This window comes from Capra hircus, chromosome 11 (assembly GCF_001704415.2).
Source record: "Capra hircus breed San Clemente chromosome 11, ASM170441v1, whole genome shotgun sequence".
NCBI lineage: Eukaryota > Metazoa > Chordata > Mammalia > Artiodactyla > Bovidae > Capra > Capra hircus.
Window position 1 is genome coordinate 101,438,635 of NC_030818.1, and position 20,323 is coordinate 101,458,957.

At 47.3% G+C, this 20,323-nt stretch overlaps 1 protein-coding gene across 1 annotated transcript in view; it reads right to left on the reverse strand.

Moving 5' to 3' along the window:
* Positions 1-20,323, reverse strand: part of MED27 (mediator complex subunit 27) — a 216,726-nt gene that overhangs the window by 25,476 nt on the left and 170,927 nt on the right. Inside the window, exon 5 of the mRNA XM_005687280.1 lies at positions 4,089-4,196. Within this exon, the coding sequence (XP_005687337.1) occupies positions 4,089-4,196 (108 nt within the window). The remainder of the gene's footprint in view (positions 1-4,088; positions 4,197-20,323) is intronic.

Sequence of the window (20,323 nt, forward strand, 5' to 3'; positions counted from 1 at the left end):
CAGGGCTGTGCCTCTGGAACAGCACAACTGCAGGCGGAGACTGGCTCTCACAGACCACACCTCGAGCGCCAGTGTCCTCCGAATGCCACGTTTCATCTGGGATGCGCCAGACGGTTCAACACACAGACGACACTAATGCAAGTGTATATAGACAGTGAAGTTCACATATACCAGGATCGCTTCTAAAAACACAACACTAATAATGTCTGCATGACTTTCTTTTTATCATTTGTAAAGTACTCTGAAAAAAAAGGGGAGGTGGCGCTGATTAAATTGGCTAGGCGTAGTTTCTGGGCAGAGCAGTCATGTGAGTGCTTCTCTACCAAATGTGGTAGATGTGCCTTTAAAACAACAAGTGGACTCCATCCTCTCAGCCCTGCGCTTCTGACTTCCAGGGTCCCTGCAGATCACTGGGGCCAATGTATGCCATTGTAACAGGGAGCAGGGGGCCTCCCGAGTCCCCTCTGTGAAATGACTCGGGAGAATTCAGGCTCCCAGGCACACACTCACCTTCCTTCTGGGGAACAGAGAGCCACGCTCATCTCTCACCAGGAAACTGGCCCGTGTGCACGTGTGTGCCTCCTCTGTTCTTTCCTTATGACGAAAGACCCTGATGCTGGGAAAGACTGAGGGCAGGAGGAGAAGGGGACGAGAGATGGCCGGATGGCATCACCGCCTCGATGGGCATGGGTTTGGGTGGGCTCTGGAAGTTGGTGATGGACAGGGAGGTCTGGCGTGCTGCGGTTCATGGGGTCGCAAAGAGTCGGACACAACTGAGCGACTGAATTGAAGTGATGACGTCAGTCCCCGCTGCTTTGTCTAGTACCCATCTCTAATTTCCTTCTTTGTTTCCTGTCTCTAATTTCTGACTCTCCACTCTCCTATCCCAGCTAAAGCATTTTCACATCCCCAGGGGGCTTTTTCATTATCCCCTCCCAACACATTATTACTCTCCTGTGCTCCAGGCCCTGATGTGTACCCACAGGAGGGAAAGGCACTCTGGACAGAGCCTGGGCCCTGGAGGAGCTGCTGGCAGAGGGAGGTTTGAGACCCGGCTCCGCGTGTGACTGGGGGCAGCCACTTTGCCACTCTGGGTCTCAGGTTCCTTATTAGGAACATGAGTCTCACAGTGGTCCCTGGGGTTCCGTGGCCACTGGAGGTGAAGTTTGCTTTGTACAAGGCCTATCAGAACACACATGGAGTACACCAGTATTTCTATTAATTATGAGGTAGACACGTCAACAAACAACTAGGATGTACTAGTTCTAGTACCAGAAAATTATTGTTCAAAACACTACGGAGGTAGGAATGATGATGCTAATTTGTGCAATAAGTTGAGGGAAACCCAGGCCTGCCATCTCTGGAGCCCGTGTGCATAGAAGAGGCCTCCAGGGGAAGGGGGACAGGACGAGAAGAGAGATGGCATTCAGTCAGTGCAAAGGGAAGAGTAAGTATGTCAGGAGGTGCAAACATCCCAGGTCAAGGGCGCAGAGCAGGTGTTAAGTGTGTGGAAGAACCTGGAACGTCCTGAGAACCACAAGGAGCGCAACAGGCCGGAAGGTACGACAAAACGTGTGCAGAGGGCGACGGCAGATGAGGCCAGGGCAGGGGGCAGGCGCCAGGGTCATGAGGCATTTCTAGGTCTTGCGAAGGGGTCTGGATTTTATTCTACAAGCCAGCGATTTCAGAAGGGTGTTTTGCCGAACGCCAATGTCACAACACGCTCCAAGAATAAAGGAAGAAAAAAGACGGATGGTCAAACTGGTCAGGAAAAGATTGCATACTACATACCCGTCTTGGGAGATTCACAAAACACACGGGCAAACTCCAACCTCTAAGAATTTCTACAGTAAAGAGTCCCACTGAACTTTCTCTAACCCCGAGTTTCCCAAACTCTTTTCATCATGGACTGCTTTGTGCCCAACGTCTACTTACACGCCTCTTTTCTGCTCTGGGCAATGGGGGGATGGCAGAAAGCAAGAAATCACCCCCTTGACCGTGTATTCCAGGAAGACAGCTCTGGAGGCCAAGTGAAGGACAGACGGGGGAAGGAAGCAGGACTAGACACAGGAAGTGAGGAGGCCAAGGCTGCAACTTGGTGGAGAAACAAGGAGAACTGAGGAGAAGTGGAGATGGACGGGAGGCGCCCGGCTGCAGGGATAAAGAGGGAGACTCGCCAGAGCCTGCCAACAGACTCTGAACGGAGGAGGCAGGCCTGAGCAGTTGGCTCGCACAGTCACCCTGGGTGAGGACCGGCCCAGGGGCGTTGAGGCTGATTTTGGACAGGCTGAACCTGAGGTCCAGTTGGGGAGGAGGTCTGACTCTGACACATATCAGTGGGGATCTCTACGAGGGGACGCGGGAAACCACAGGGACACGAGGGTGGCTGAGAGGCAGGAGAGTAGCGGGGAGGGAGCCCCTGGGGAGTCTGGCAGCCACGCGGGTAGAGGGGAGGAAAGGAACTACCTCAAACAGCTGAGGAGGAGGCATCAGAGAGAAATTCTGGAACACAGACGCTTGAGACCGTTCCCTAACTACCGGATTTAAGTGCGGAATATAAATAATACTAGTTATCACTTACTGAGTATCAACTAGGTGGCAAAGCCTTGCAGGACTTTGGACACTTGCAGTATGGGGCAGTTAAATAAATACCATGTGAAGACTGGTGTGGGAACCGCTACTCCTTGTGCTCTGAGTTCAGAGAATGCTTCACTTGTGTCCTGAACGCAGCTGCTCTTCTAGGACACAGCTTTTATGTATTTGTGAGTCATCGGAGCGCACGGGCTGGGACTCACACCAGGGGTGACTATGAAGCTGTCAGTCACGAACAGAGGCCACAAGAATGGCCACTGACTCGGGCTCCGGACCAGGGTCTCCCCCGACCCAGTCCTGCCTCTGCTGTTGCGAGGGATTTCTTGCTTAGACTCGCCATCAGAGTTGACGAGTCACGCACAGCATGGCTCATGCTTGCTCCGATTATCTACTTTATTCCCCGCCCTTGCTCCAGAGGCATTTTGGTCTTTCCAAAAAGAAGGGGGAAAGCTTCCCTTGAGGAATGCGTTCCTCTCCATGGGGAGATTCATGAGAACTCAGCAGGGCCCTGGGGGTGAGAGTAGCTGCCCACGGTGACAACACTGTAACTGAATGTGGAAATTCGAAAATGCTGGGCTCCTTGATCAAAATACAGACCTCGTTACTGTACGGGTCACACCTCTTACATAATGCACAGGTATGTGCTAAGCTACAGTCGTCACCTGTTTTTGGAGAGTGTCCTGTCCTCATTATAACGTGGCCGTTGGTACTAACAAACTTTTACATTTTAATGGGATTCATGAAAAGAAGGGAAAGCTCTAGGGAGAGGGGAAGACGGAGGCTCAGCGCCAGAAGTAACCAGGCGTACCTGGGTGGGTTTCTCTGGCAGAATGCCCATCACGCTCTGGAAGCACACAAATGAAGCCTGCCGGCTCCTATTCGCATCCTCTCGTGCGCGATCTCCATATGGAGAGTGTGCAGGCCAGAGGGATCAGGGGTTCACACGGGTGGGCGCCCCATGAAGCAGCTCAGCCATGGAAATAACTCAGCTTTTTTCAACAGCAGTATTCAAATGCACTACTATGGACAAGCAACTTCTGGCAGACACCCCTTGGTTTTGAGGAAAAAGACGGTCCGCAGGCTGTGTGTCAGACTTACTTGAATTTTCCTCATGGTTCTTGGAAAAGCAAAATGCTGAACCCTAGGCTACTGATGTGCTGCACTAGGCGGAGGGGGGGAAAAAAAGGAAAGAAAAGAAAGAAATCCATTTCCTCAGAAGACACATTTAATGAGGCAACTGGGGTCCAAGGTGATAAATTAGAAATTCAACTAAGGGTATCAGGCTTAAAGGAAAAAAGCAGAAGCTTGATGAAAAATGCAAGGGGAGAGACAGAAATTTTTTTTGTAAAGCGTTCGGCTTCACACTGATGAATCTGCGCTTGTTGATCATTTCAGCTATGATTGCCAGTGTTTAATGTCATTCATCTGGGACTCGACCACATTTGTTCTGGGATACAGAAAATAACGGAGAAAACAAAAGACGCCAGCGTGCTTACCTTGCCATCTTCTGTGTAGACGTTCTCATTATACCCCTTCACTATCGTTCGATCGATGAACAGGCTCCGCATGACGACGATCACTTTCAACACCTTTCCCAAGGTCACCTGGCGAAACACATGGGCAACCCTGAATGCTCACCCGTGAACATGCAAACCACACGAGCTGGGCAACACAGCGAGAAGAAAGCCACCTCTGCTGCTTCTGAGAGACGCACCAGTGGACACACGGAGGAAGGCAGGCATGGTGGTCACCCCTTGTGCCAGCCTCCTAAGGCATTTAGGGTGGTACAGGTCCCAGCTCATCTGACTACCCTGAATTTACTTATAATTTTGACTTATAAACTCTCAGAATAAGTTCTAAATATCTGTTTGCTGGATAAAGCAGATTTCCCTTCTATTTTTTTCTGTCTTAAGATTGCTTTCTTGAAAGGTGGTCCTACGATGGTGGCCTTGCAGGAGTTAGTGAGCACATTTGTTCTCATCTGATGTAATGACCCTTCGTACACTCACGGAATATGTAGAGAGTGCAACACAGAGAGATTAGAGGCAGACACCAGATACCTCCCGGTTGAACTATCTATTTTAACAGCTGGTGGAAAAGTGGAGCAGCTCTGAAGGTACATGAAAGTAGTTGAGTTTTATCTCCAAAAAGGAACATGATCCTGTACATACATTTAAGTGTCTTTCCTCTCTTAGAACCTAAGTACCAGGACTTCCCTGGTGGTCCAGCGGTTAAGACTCTGTGCTTCCACTGCAGCGGGACAGGTTCAATCCCTGGCTGGGGAACTAGGATCCGGCAGGCCATGTGGGGCGGCCACAAACAAACATTACCAACACCAGCTATAAAAAGTGCAGTTTCATATATGCCAGGGGAAAGTGGCTTCCCAGGTGGCTCAGTAGTAAAGAATCTGCCTGCCAATGCCAGAGGCACTGGTTTGATCCCTGGGTCGGAAAGCTCCCCTAGAGTAGGTAATGGGAATCTACTCCAGTATTCTTGCCAGGAGAATCCAATGGACAGAGGAGCCTGGCGGGCTACAGTCCATGGGGTTGCAAAAGAGTCGGACATGACTGAGAGACTAAACAATCACAAAGGGGAAAAATAAACTGATGTGCTTGTTGAGCAGACTCAGCCCTCAAGACAGTCAGCACCTTCCACTCTTTAAGGGGCTCACACAACCCTTCCAATACTTTGTCAGGCCTCTTCTTTTCATCTCCTAGATGAGACCCTAAAGAAGGATCCAAACCAAGGCCCACTGTCTGGGCTGTTCTATGAAGCTCTGACATCACAGAATTGGCTACAGGGAACCCTCTGGACTCAGACCAGAGTCTCCCCGCAAACAGCACTCCTAATGTTGCAACTCCAGCATGCAGGCCGTTTCTGGGGGTGTCACCTCCAGCCAGCCTTCCCTTATTCCCCATTTCCTACAGTTTTTACCCTCAGTTCAGTTCAGTCGCTCAGTCAGGTCCGACTCTTTGCAACGCCATGAAACGCAGCACGCCAAGCCTTCCTGTCCATCACCAACTCTCAGAGTTCACCCAAACCCATATCCACTGAGTAAGTGACGCCATCCAGCCATCTCATCCTCTGTCATCCCCTTTTCCTCCTGCCCTCGACTTTTCCCAGCATCAGGGTCTTTTCACATGAGTCAGTTCTTTACATCAGGTGGACAAAGTACTGGAGTTTCAGCTTCAACATCAGTCCTTCCAATAAACACACAGGACTGATTTCCTTTAGGATGGACTGGTTGGATCTCCTTGTACTCCAAGGACTCTCAAAAGTCTTCTCCAACACCACAGTTTAAAAGCATCAATTCTTTGGCGCTCAGCTTTCTTTATACTCCAACTCTGACATCCATACATGACTACTGGAAAAACCACAGCCTTGACTAGATGGACCTTTGTTGGCAAAGTAATGTCTCTGCTTTTTAATACGCTGTCTAGGTTGGTCGTAACTTTTCTTCCAAGGAGCAAGTGTCCTTTAATTTCATGGCTGCAATCACCATCTCCAGTGATTTTGGGGCCCCCCAAAACTAAAGTTTGTCACTGTTTCCATTGTTTCCCCATCTATTTGCCATGAAGTGATGGGACCGGATGCCATGATCTTAGTTTTCTGAATGTTGAGCTTTAAGCCAACTTTTTCACTCTCCTCTTTCACTTTCATCAAGAGGCTCTTTAGTTGTTCTTCACTTTCTGCCATTAGGGTGGAGTCATCTGCATATCTGAGGTTATTGATATTTCTCCCGGCAATCTTGATTCCAGCTGGTGCTTCTTCCAGTCCAGCGTTTCTCATGATGTACTCTGCATAGAAGTTAAATAAGCAGGGTGACAATATACAGCCTTGACTGTACTCCTTTTCCTGTTTGGAACCAGTCTGTTGTTCCATGTCCAGTTCTAATCGTTGCTTCCTGACCTGCATACAGATTTCTCAAGAGGCAGGTCAGGTGGTCTGGTAAGCCCATCTCTTCCAGAATTTTCCACAGTTTATTGTGATCCACACAGTCAAAGGCTTTGGCATAGTCAATAAAGCAGAAATAGATGTTTTTCTGGAACTCTCTTCCTTTTTCAATGATCCAGCAGATGTTGGCAACTTGATCTCTGGTTCCTTTGCCTTTTTTAAAACCAGCTTGAACATCTGGAAGTTCACGGTTCACGTATTGCTGAAGCCTGGCTTGGAGAATTTTGAGCATTACTTTGCTAGCGTGTGAGAAGAGTGCAATTGTGCAGTAATTTGAGCATTCTTTGGCTTTGCCTTTCTTTGGGATTGGAATGGAAACTGACCTTTTCCAGTCCTGTGGCCACTGCTGAGTTTTCCCAGATTTGCTGGCATATTGAGTGCAGCACTTTCACAGCATCATCTCCACCCTACCGTCCCCAACAACAACAGTTTCTCTCCTTCATCAGTCCTGGGTGTCAATGAACATGACTAACACCGGGTTCCTTCAATAAAATGCTGAGTTGATCTCTATTTCTATATTCCCTCAGTGGTACAGAATACAAAAAGGTTAAGAAAAAGACATGATACTTTTGTTTATATCTAAGAGAATGTTAATAAAAGCATCTCACATCTGCATAGTACTTTTAAATTCTGCTATACCATGTAACATTTAATGGGTCATTTCTTGTAAAATGAGAAATCACTATTTAAGGATGCCAATAAACCGCCAAGGCAGGAACAGAAACTGCCTTTAATTTACGTGTAGTCTTGGAAGGAAGCAAGGGAAGGAAAGGAAGCCAGTTATAGTTTGGTAGTCATAAGCACTTAAGTCCCTCCCATCAGGAAGCTTCCACAAGCCTCTTATTCTTATCTATCAGAGGGCAGACAGAATGAAAACCACAATCACAGAAAACTAATCAAAAAGATCACATGGACCACAGCCTGGCCTAACTCAATGAAACTAGAATGTTTCAATGTTGTGTAGGGCCACCCAAGACGGACGGGTCATGGTCGAGAGTTCTGACAAAACGTGGTCCACTGGAGAAGGCAATGGCAAACCACTTCAGTATTCTTGCCTTGAGAATCCCATGAACAGGATGAAAAGGCAAAAAGATAGGACACTGGAAGATGAACTCCCCAGGTCAGTAGGTGCCCAATATGCTACTGAAGAGCGGAGAAATAACTCCAAAAAAATGAAGAGATGGAGCCAAAGCAAAAACAACGCTGAGTTGTGGATGTGACTGGTGATGGAAGTAAAGTCTGATGCTACAAAGGGCAATACTGCATAGGAACCTGGAATGTTAGGTCCATGAATCAAGGTAAATTCAAAGTGGTCAAACAGGAGAAAGCAAGAGTGAATATTAACATTTTAGGCATCAGTGAACTAAAATCAACTGGAATGGACGAATTTAATTCAGATGACCGTTATATCTGCTACTGTGGGCAAGAATCCCTTAGAAGAAATGGAGTAGCCCTCATAGTCAACAAAAGAGTCCGAAATGCAGTACTTGGGTGCAATCTCAAAAACGACAGAATGATCTCTGTTCATTTCCAAGGCAAACCATTGAATATCACAGTAATCCAAGTCTATGCCCCAACCACTAATGCTGAAGAAGCTGAAGTTGAATGGTTCTATAAAGACTTACAAAATCTAGAACTAACACCTAATAAAGATATCCTGTTCAGCATAGGGGACTGGAATACAAAACTAAGAAGTCAAGAGATACCTGGAGTAACAGGCAAGTTTGGTCTTGGAGTACAAAATGAAGCAGGGCAAAGGCTAACAGAGTTTTGCCAAGAGAACAACTGGTCATAGCAAACATCCTCTTCCAACAACACAAGAGATGACTCGACACATAGTCAGCACCAGATGGTCAGTACCGTAATGAGACTGATTATATTCTTTGCAGCCGAACGTGGAGAAGCTCTATACAGCTCTAAACAACAAGACCTGGAGCTTACTGTGCCTCAGATCATGACTCCTTATTTGAAAATTCAGGCTTAAATTGAAGAAAGTAGGGAAAACCACTAGAACATTCAGGTACAATCTAAATCAAATCCCTTACAATTATACAGTGGAAGTGACAAATAGATTCAAGGGATTAGGCCTGATAGAGTGCCTGAAGAACTATGGATGGAGGTTCATGACATCGTACAGGAAGGAGGCTGTGACAAAATCATCCCCAAGGAAAAGAAATGCAAAAAGGCACAATGATTGTCTGAGGAGGCCTTACAAATAGCTGAGAAAAGAAGAGAAGTGAAAGGCAAAGGAGGAAAGGAAAGATATATCCATCTGAAGGCAGAGTTCCAAAGAATAGCAGGAAGAGACGACTTCCTAAGTGATCAATGCAAAGAAATAGAGGAAAACAATAGAATGGGAAAGACTAGAGATCTCTTCAAGAAAATTAGAGATATCAAGGGAACACTTCATGCAAAGATGGGCTCAACAAAGGATAGAAACAGTATAGAGCTGACAGAAGCAGAAGATATTAAGAAGAGGCGGCAAGAATACACTGAACAACTGTACAAAAAAGATCTTCATGATCCAGATAACCACGATGGTGTGATCACTCACCCAGAGCCAGACATCCTGGAATGCAAAGTCTAGTGCATTTTAGGAAGTATCACTATGAACAAAGCTAGTGGAGGTGATGGAATTCAAGCTGAGCTATTTTAAATCCTAAAAGATGATGCTGTGAAAGTGCTGCACTCAATATGTCAGCAAATTTGGAAAACTCAGCAGTGGCCAAATTTTCCAAATTTGGGAAACTTCCCAGCGGACTGTGAAAGGTCAGTCTTCATTCCAGTTCCAAAGAAAAGCAATGCCAAAGAATGTTCAAACTACCGCACAATTGCACTCATCTCAGACGCTAGCAAAGAATGCTTAAAATTCTCCAAGCCAGGCTCAACAGTACGTGAACTGTGAAATTCCAGATGCTCAAGCTGGATTTAGAAAGGTAGAGAAGCCAGAGAACAAACTGCCAACATATGCTGGATCTTTGAGAAAGCGAGAGAGTTCCAGAAAAACATCTACTTCTGCTTCATTGACTATGCTAAAGCCTTTGACTATGTAGATCACAACAAGCTATGGAAAATTCTTAGAGATGGGAATACCAGACCACCTTATCTGCCTCCTGAGAAATCTGTATGCAGGTCAGGAAGCAACAGTTAGAACTGGACATGGAACAATGGAGTGGTTCCAAATTGGGAAAGGAGTATGTCAAGACTATATATTGTCACCCTGCTTATTTAACTTCTATGCAGAGTACATCATGCAAAATGCTGGGCTGGATGAAGCACAAGTTAGAATCAAGATTGCCGGGAGAAATATCAATAACCTCAGATATGCAGATGACACCACCCTTACAGCAGAAAGTGAAGAAAAACTGAAGAGCCTTTTGATGAAAGTGAAACAGCAGAGTGAAAAGCTGGCTTAAAGCTCAGCATTCAAAAAACTAAGACCATGGCATCTGGTTCCATCACTTCATGGCAAATAGATGGGGAAACAATGGAAACAGTGACAGACTTAATATTCTTGGGCTCCAAAATCACTGTGGACAGTGACTGCAGCCACAAAATTAAAAGATGCTTGCTCCTTGGAAGAAAAGGTATGACCAACCTAGACAGCATAATCAAAAGCAGGGAGATTACTTTGCTGACAAAGGTCCACCTAGTCAAAGCTATGGTTTTTCTAGTAGTCAGGTATGGATGTGAGATTTGGACCATGAAGAAGGCTGAGCACTGAAGAATTGATGGTTTTGAATTGTGGTGTTGGAGAAGAGTCTTGAGAGTCCCTTGGACTGCAGGGAGATCAAACCAGTCAATCCTAAAGGTCTATGGACCTAACAGAAGCAGAAGATATTAAGAACAGGTGGCAAGAATACACAGAAGAACTATACAAAAGAGATCTTAATGACCCAAATAACCATGATAGAGTGATCAGTCACCTAGAGCCAGACATCCTACAGTGTGAAGTCAATTCCTAAAGGAAATCAAGTACGCATTGCAGCCCAATATTCATATTAATATATTCCTAATTAATATTAATATCAACAATTCCTAAAGGAAATCAGTCCTGAATATTTATCGGAAGGACTGATGCTGAAGCTGAAGCTCCAATACCTTGGCCACCTATGTGGTCTTTTTCACTGGAAAAGACCCTGATGTTGGGAAAGATCGAAGGCAGGAGGAGAAGGGGATGACAGAGGATGAGATGGTTGGATGGAATCACTGACTCAATGGACATGAGTTTGGGCAGGCTATGGGAGTTGGTGATGGACAGGGAAGCCTGGTGTGCTACAGTCCATGGGGTTGCAGAGTCAGACAAAATTGAGCGACTGAACTGAACAGAATTATAAGCACTGAAGTTATAAGCACTGAAGTTAATTGCCTCTTGCTGAGCTACAGTGACAGTCCAGCACACCTCCTCCAACGGGGCTACCATTTCCAACATATTTTAAGTCTTTTTCTTAATAAGCATAGAATTTCTGCTAATAAGCAGAAAACTGAGCAACTGTTTCCTTAAAAGAAGCAAGATCTAGCTGACTTTAACTGATAAAAAGAGTATTTTGATATTTTAAAGTTAACTAATAGTAAGAGTTAATAAAGGCTTACTAGGGAACAATCTAAAATTAGAGAAAAAAAGGAATATATTGTTTATAGTCTTTCTATCCAAAGAGAATCACCATTAACATTTGGGGTACTTCCTTTTAATCTTTGTACTATCAAAGATTCATGGTTTTGAATTTTTCACATGTATATAAAGGAAACTAGATATATAATTTCAAGTCAAAACTTTATTTAAAATTATGAGGTAAGCATTGTTCCATATTGCTGTGCAGTCTTCAAAAATGGCAAGACATGTGGGTCTAGCATTCTACTGAGTGGATATACTATAATTTCTTTAACCTACTGTTGGACATTAGTTGCTTCCAAATTTTCCCTAATATTAATATTGGGCTGCAATGTGTACTTTTGTTCACCTGGCTTTCGCTGTGTTTGGGATTATTTCCTGAGGATGGGTTTGTAGAGCTGTAATTTACCAGGGTGAACAGTACAAATGTTTTAAAGCTTCTGATACAATCTACCAACTGCTAACTATAAGGATTAAGAACACTACTGTCTGCTCTCCACTCCCATCAGCAATGGGCGCTATTAAAACATAAGTCCCTGGGACAGCAAGGAGGCCAAACCAGCCAGTCCTAAAGGAAATCAATCTTGCATCTTCATTGGAAAACTGATGCTAAAGCACCAACACTTTGGCCACCTGATGTGACCAGCCAACTTAGTAGAAAAGACCCTGATGCTGTGAAAGACCGAGGGCAAGAGGAGAAGGGAACAGCAGAGGATGAGATGGTTTGACAGCATCACTGACTCGACGGATGTGAATCTGAGCAAACTCCGGGAGATAGTGGAGGACAGAGGGGCCTGGCATGCTGCGGTCCATGGGTTCGCAGAGTCGCACACAACTTAGCGACTGAACGACAAGGAAACCACAACAGAACAAAACAATATCCACCCCCGCCCCCACACTGACTTAATTACTTTCTTTAAACTTTTTATTATGGAAGCCTCAAAGGAAAACATACAGAAGTAAGTGAAACAGCACAGAGCCTCCTTGGACCACCCCAACAATGGCAGTAACTCTTGGTGGATTTGCTTTACCTACATCCTCACCTGCTTTTCCCTTCCTGTTTTATTTGGAAACAAATAACAGCCAAGATATCACTTTATCTGTAAATACTTCAGTCTGGATCTCTGAAAGAGCACGATTCTGAAAACAAGCAAAACGGACAGCCATGCTACCAATCCACATCTGAAACAATAATAGGAATTCTCCAGTGTTATCAAATCTGCAGGCCAGTCAGTGTTCAAATTTCCAACAGTCTCACAAAGGCCATATTTTTAAAGAGTTTGCTTGACTTGGGATCTGAATACGGTCCACATCATGTGACTGGCTGATGTCTGAAAAGTCTCTCCTAAACTAAAAATTTCTCTCTATCCCCTCCCCACCCCATTTTATTTGTTGAAGGAACTGTCTCATTTTCCCTATGGAATTTTCCAGCCTGGATGCTGATGGCGTCCTGGCGGTGTACTTTACACGGTCTTCCTTACTCTGTACTTCTTATAAATTGGTAATTATAAGAGACGCAGGCTTGATTATTGTTATTATTATTTTTGGCAGGACTGCTTCACGGGGGTGTCACAGTTTGCCAACAGGAAGCATGGGATGTCAGGCATCTCAGTGTGTGACGCAGGCAGCTGCTGACCCATTAAATTCACCAGGGGTTACAGATGGTTGTACTCCAAGGGGATCACCCAGCCTTCAGGTATTAGCTGGAATACTTTTGTAAAGAAAAACTCCACCTACCTACTAACTGGTCACCTCATGGGCGAATTTATTATAAAGGAAAGACAGGTTAAAAGGTCAGTTATTCCATTTATCTGCTAGGTTTCAAATAACGCTTTAGTTCTCTAGTTTACTTCCAATGTATCAACAGACGGGTTAGCTTTTCCCCCTAACATTGGTATAAACTCAGAAAGTGAAGCAGATCTGACCTATATGTATCTGATGCAATTTGCATGGACGCTCGAATTGTCCTGTCTGTGGCCTACGGGCATCTCTGTAAGGTTGTAACCCTGGTCTCCGCGGCGGCTTCCCTGCTCTCTGATACACGGTACTCCAGGCCTGTCAGGCTGTAACCCTGGTCTCTGGGACAGTTGCTGTCTTGTACATAATACTCCAGGCCTGTCCTGTGCAAGTCCCACCTGAGGTCATGAATCAGCCACTTCCATAAGCAGCTCTGGTTCTTTTCGTGGGAAATGGTATTTCAAGCCCACAACCAGGGCGAGAGGGGCAGATCATTGTTCGACAGGTTAAAATTTTTGTTTTGCATTTTATGAATTTGGACTAGGATAGTTTTTTCTTTACCACCCCCCCTTTTTTCTTATCCTATGTTCATTTATATATTGAGGTTTAAGTGTTTTCTTTTCTAAACACGAGATTCTAACGGCATACCGCTCCCTCACCAATCATACTTCCCACCTCCACGCCCACCCTCAGCCAGTCACACTCCCCCCAATCCCCTGCCTGGTCACTCCGGAGTCCTGGGACAGACTCTCCACACCCTGCTCCTGTGCCGCGGCTTCACCTGTTAAGGGAGGGCGCACGCATGTCGGAGGCTCACCAAGAGCATATCTTCGGCTATGCCTCTCCTGAGCTGGATGCTTCCAGACATTCGGGGCTATGAAGTCTGTCTCTGGTTCACTTTTATTCTCTCTCAAACCTGTCATGCGCTATGAAGTTTATCAAATCTCATTTTTTATAGTCAGAAAGGACTCTGGTACTCAACTAGGCTGAAAATGCACAGATTTATGGCTTTTTGCATTTTTAACGTGGTTACAATGAAACTACACATGCAATTTTGAAGCTCAATGTTTCAAGGCTTTGGAATCAGATGCATCTGGAAAGAGGTCTGGGCTCTACTATGGAAAGCTTGGCCCCATCACTTGCCTTCTCTGGACGTCAGTTTCCTCCATCTGATGGAGATACTGAGAGTGTCTTCCGAGAACGACCCCAAGGAGTCAAGGAGGCAATTCACTGACACAGCAATTCACAGACTATGTTCCTGGGGCAGTCCTCACTGCTCGGCCCACACCCTCGTCTGGACTTTGCAGAGGTGAAATGATCTGAAGCCAGTTAATATCAAAGCTGGAACAAGAACGGTCACTGCCTCTGGTCCAGTGGAACTACCACTTACGCTAATCTGCCCTCCTGCTGTCATACCTGGGCGAAAGGGATGCTGCAGACAGGGGGTGTCAGCTGTGTGGGCGCCGAAGTTCGCACAAAAGCACGCTCCTGTTGAATGGCTGCTGAGAGTTGGTAAGCCTGAGGTGCGGGTGCTGTGGGACAGGACGAGGCTGCCACAGGGGCTGACCTCGCTGACTTCCAAAGGAGGCCACTGACTATGAAGGTCAAGTGCACTGGACTCTGCCACACCTGCCACGTATAGGCAGGGCGACTGAGGGCAAGTCCAGCCACCACTGGTGCCTGTTCACTCAGCTGTGAAGTGCAGAGGAGCCTGTGGAGCAATGAGATGGGATGATCCTTGGAAGACATGTGGCTGCGGGCATGTGAGTCATACAATGCTCCAGCCATCAGCCTTCGTTCAACTCAGAGATGATGCAGCTGAGAGGGTCCCATGAGCCCTTCATGCCCTGGCCCTCGAGAAGGGGCTTTGTGTGCCTAATGTTCTTTCCAGCCAGCATGTCACTCTGTCATGATTCATATTCTCGTGTCTGGACTGTGCCAGATCTCACACACTTGCACACAGCAGGTTGTAATGACCTGGAGTCTTGGCAGACTGATGTGGTGGGGCACCCACCATATACCGGCTGACAGACACTGTTCTACGTACTAGTCAATGCTGGCTGTGGTCGGAGCAAAATGTCCAGAGACAGGGCTACAGGTCTGTGCTTGGCAACTGCCGTGGGATCCCACAAATAACGCTAATGCCATCTGGTAATGAAGCGGGCTTGCGGTTGCCAAGGTAACCCTCTGCACTGAGCAGCTCTCTCACCAGCCCTCCAGTGCTGGTCCCCGTGCGTTCACACGGCAAGTCGTGAAGTCAAGGGGAGCACTGTGGTTCTCCAGAGAGAAGCGGGGTGCACTTGGAGATGAAGCCACTGGGGGTCCGCCCAGCAGGACGTCACTCTTCCAGGAAGTGCCCTTAGAGGCCTGCCACAGCGCCTCCCCTGCAGGGGAGCTGGAGCTGAATGGGTGGTCTTCTCTGTCTCTTCTCTGGCATTCATCTGCCAAGTGGTATGACATTGGGAACATTTCTGGTTCACTATGGCAAGGCAAGGTACAAAGTGGGAGGCAAGCTGAGGATAGCAAAAATATTTCATTCTGCTCTGCCGCCAACTGCTACCCAATGCAAATGTGACAAATCTTGTAGCTAAGCCCAGGTGAGCTGAGAAGGGGAGAGCAGCTAATCACCTGCAACCTCAACCCCCGGGCCTGTGCAGGGAGCAGGCACCCTGAGCCTAAGCAGAGCTGTCTAGATGCAGGGGAGGCAAGCCGACCAATGGCTTCTTTGCACCCCCAGGTCCAGCATAGAGCCTGTGGCTGGGAGGCGAAGCGGGTGCACGGTATCTGTCACCCAGACAAAGGATGCATGGCTGAGCTCTGCTTTGGGGAAGGGACACATTGGGGGAAAAGAAAAAATAGCCAACCACATATACATACATGTCCACAAACATTATTTTCCAGGTACAAACAAGGTAAAAGCTTACCGTGGAAGTGTCTGTAAGGGGTCTGCTGTACTTGCAGTGATGCTTTTCCAAGTATAGTTAGAAAGGGGAAGGGAGAGAGGAAGGGGCAAATGGGCACCTACAGGAGGTTCAGGAACAGTTCTTCTCAGTATGGAACAAGAACCTTCCCCTTTGTGCTAATTACAAAGAAAGATGGGGATAAAGGGAACGAGCCCAATAAGCATTTAGTCACTGAATATATAAGTGTGTGTACTATGTGAAGCTCTGGGTGAGGACACTGATGCAGATTTGCGTGACTTTAGAGCTGGAGATTTTAAAAAGTCACTTTCAACTGTCTCATTTTCAAGGGGGTAAACTGAAGTCTTGAGAGGTTAAGGGTATCAAACACGGTTCCCACTTTGAAGGTGTATTAAAGAGCAGAGACATAACTTTGCTGAAAAGGTCCATAAACCTCTCAAAGCTAGGTTTTTCCAGTAGTCATGTATGGATGTGAGAGTTGGACCATAAAGAAGGCTGAGCGCTGAAAAATTTGATGCTTTTGAACTGTGGTGCTGGAGAAAGATTCTTCAGAGTCCCTTGGACAGCGAGGAGATCAAACCAGTCAATCCTAAAGGAAATCAACCCTGAAAATTCATTGGAAGGAGTGATGCTGAAGCTGAAGTGCCCATACTATGGCCACCTGATGCTAAAAGCCGACTCAATGGAAAAGACCCTGATGCTGGGAAAAATTGAGGGCAGGAGGAGAAGGGGACGACAGAGGATGAGATAGCTGGATGGAATCATCAACTCAATGGACACAAGTCTGAGCAAATTTCAGGAGACACTGAAGGACAGGGAAGCCGGGCGTGCTGCAGTGCACGTGGTCGCAGAGGGTCGGAGACGAGCTAGTGACGGAATGACAATAGACCTTGAAGAAAGTGATTAAACTGAGCTGTGCTCGCACCAACTGGGGGGTGCACAGTGCTTTACCACGTGGGGCTCACTGTGTACCCGAGGAGTCTGGGGAGAAGGTGCTGTGTCACTGAGCTGTTGGAAAATGCCTGCTGGGCACCTGTCCAATTCATCCCACGTTTTGAAAGGAGGGGTTGGCTATACAGATGAGCACTCCCCAGATGATGTCCCACAGAACATTCCTCCAGGAGATGTTCTTGGAATGTGACCTAGAAAAAACGTTCCTCCAAACTTTCCTCTGACGCCTGGGCGGTCGTCCCTGAATAATGTGGACACATCCTTGACTCCAGGACAAGGACCAGGGTGTGCCCACAGGGCTGCGGCTCCCTCCTCCACCTAAGATCCTGCGATGCGCCCCAGGCAGGCGTCGTACTCTCATTCTTAACGGAAGGGAGTGAAGGATTAGACAGACTTGGGTGCCAGGTCACAGCTTTTCTGCGCAGGGCCTGCTGCTCGCTATTTCTGCTGTTTGTGCCTGGTCCCTGACCCCACAGCAGCGTCTCTAAATCATAAGACAGGGCGACCACAGAGCCTTGGATCATCTAATCCTCTAACTGCCCATCATATATGCGGGGACTCTGGTAAGTGGCTCAAAATCTTGCTTCACAAGGCTCCTGGCCTCCTTCCCAAATGGTTTTATACTCACACTCCTGACCCCAGCTATTGTTAATTGTTGTCGAGTCACTAAGTCCTGTCCGACTGGGATTTCCCAGGCAAGAATACCGGAGTGGGTTGCCATTTCCTTCTCCAAGGGATCTTTGCCCCCTCAGGGATCAAAGACGCCTCTCCTGTATCTCCTGCATTGGCAGGTGGATTCTTTACCACTGAGCTACCAGGGAAGCCCCAACCTCATCCATTAGACGCGACTAGAACACTAGCTTTGACTAATTTTAGTGTTTTACTGTTTTGCTTCTTTTTGAACTTAGCGCTCTGAATTCTGCACAGCTGCGAGGTGTGTGCCGTCCTGCAGAACCGTGCTGGCGGGCTGTTCTCCTCACAGCAGGCTTCCCAAAGCAGGAGCAGCAAGGGGGACTGGGAGCTCAAGGGAAACCGGCTCCTGTTTCTTTCGAGGAAAACTATAAAACTGGAAATAGCAAAGGGAAAATGGACACAGACCAACCCTGAGAGGCTGAGGCTCTGGCCAGGCTGAGGTAGAGACAATAAACTTGCCGCCACAGCTGGACGAGGCTGCTGGCACTGCAGAGAGCTAGACAGCAACGAGACCGTCACAAGAAAATGGGCTACGTGACATGGAAACCAAGAGGTCAGACCGAAGGATCCTCTAAGATAAAACCAGTATTTCCTACGCTGAAGGTCACTTATTTTTTGCTCAATGTGGGGCGGCGGGGGGCGGGGGGCGGTGGAGGTGGGTGGGTGGGGGTTCAAGTGTGCCTCTGATGATAAAACGCAGTTCAATGTAGTGATTCAAGAAAGGGAAAATCAAACTGGAAGGTAACTTCCAGGGATGACGGACTAGACTGGAGCTGTGAAGCTGTCACAGCCTCAAGAGGTGAGTTACATCTTCCCTTCTGACAAAGATCCAGGAGACATAAGGCAGATAAACTCACTTTAGGTTCTATCTAAAGTTAGAAAATCAACTTGCCAGTAAGGCCAGCAAGCTCGAGGGTTAACATGTATAGACCGGGGAAAAAAGTAAGCCTGAGTTTAGATTTCAGCTCTGCCTCTTCCTGGTGCTGCGTGACCTTTTTTTTTTGGTCATATGAGACGGCTTACAGGATCTCAGCTCTCCAAACCCATGCCCTCTGCAGTGGCAGCACAGAATCTTGACCACTGGACCCCCAGGGAAGTTCCATGGCTGTGTGACTTGAGCCAAGTTACCTGGACTGTCACTTCTCGGTTTCTGGCCTGCAGACTCAGGATGAGGCTTTTGGGAGGAGGAGATGACACCAGCCTTGTGAAGGGCTTAGCTCTGGGATTCAAACTTGGCATCTGCCATCCACGGTCAGGCTGGGTTACTGCCTCCTTGCCTTTGTCACGGGGGACAGACAGCATAGGGGCGGGGGGCGGAGAGCCAGGGCTTTGGAGCCTGAGAGACCCAAGTTCAAATTTTGCCTCTGCCACGCACAGAGCAGCGTGGTAAACCAGCATGGGTTGGGGAAAACCAGCCTCCGTGAGCTTCGCTTCCTTGTCTCTAAAATAGAACCCTTCGTAAGGACTGGACGGCCAAGGCTATGAAGCATCCAGGGGAGTCGCTACTGTCACTCACTATGTGGGAGCAATTGTTGGTATCACTGCAAGTCATTCTTTTTAACAATTATGGAGCAGCTGCCTGATGAGATGAGGTTTAGTTTTCACTAGGTGGCTTATTCCCTGGATGAGCGACTTTGAATCATTTCCCAAGGGGCCATCAACGTTAACACTCCGGGCACTCCTGCTCTTCCTGAATCCATTCGTCTCTTCAACAGTCAAAACTGCCCCGGAGGGAGGGGAGTTTCAGCAGAGAGGACCTCCTCATTCTCCAGGCCTCATTAGCCATTTTCATGACATGGAAGGGTTAAGAAACAAGTTTGCATTTCATCCAGTTAAATGCCACCTTCCTCAGAGTCCTCCCCTCTCATCTGGCTTCCCGTTCCTCTCAACCACAACAAAATCCACACACGATGCAAAGAAGCAGTGTCGTGAAAAGTCCCCCAAATTGTCAAAACAGAATTAGTTCGTTTTCATTTATAAAACATACATTCAAGTATATAACAGAAACCCCTCTGGGAAAAAGGAGAATGTGATAGCTGTATAAAAATAGGGCATCGAGATTCCAAAAAGATGCTGCGGCAGTGAAGTGGGAAATGGGTTAGCTGGCAAAAGGGGAAGCCGACTACTGTTTTCTCCAACAGGCTGAAACGTGAAGCTTCTCGTAGGAAGGTGAAGTGGGGTCCCTGTGCACACACACCCTCTACTTGTCCCCCGCGCTGCGCGTGGCGGCAGGAGAGCCACTGCACCCAGCGCTCCCGTCTCACTGGTGGGCCTGCTGCCCAGGAAGCAGCTGCCATTTCCTGTCCTGGGCAGAGCAGCTGGTCCAGGGGGAGGTACCAGGCCCAAAGGCAGCCCTATGCCGGTCTGACAGAAGGCTCTCCCCATGCTGGCGAGGCCACGTACACTGCCTCCTTCCAGAACCTGGACTGGAGAACATGGAGAAGACTGGGAACCAGAAACAGTTCTCCGGTGAGAAGGTGGCTGTGCTGGAAGACGTGGGGAACAAGTGAAGGGTGGGGGAAAGGAGGGGAGATGGACCGACAGATGGACACACTGGAACGTGGAGCTGCCTCAGATGGGCAATGACTTGCCTTCCAGTCCCCCCTCCTTCCATCCGACAATTACTTGTTAATTTGATACAAGTGCAGGCTAGGCATTAGGTTAGCAGATGAAACACTTCAGAGAGCTAAAAGCCTAGTGGAGGAGACAGGCAACAAATCTGTATGTAAATAAAAATGTATAATTTGCAAGGAGTTTTAAGGGAAATAAACAAAAAGGGGACAGCTCAAAGAGAGACTTAGGCAATACCAGTGTGTGCTCCCAAAAGACATTTAGATCCGATGATTCAATTATTCATTTGTTC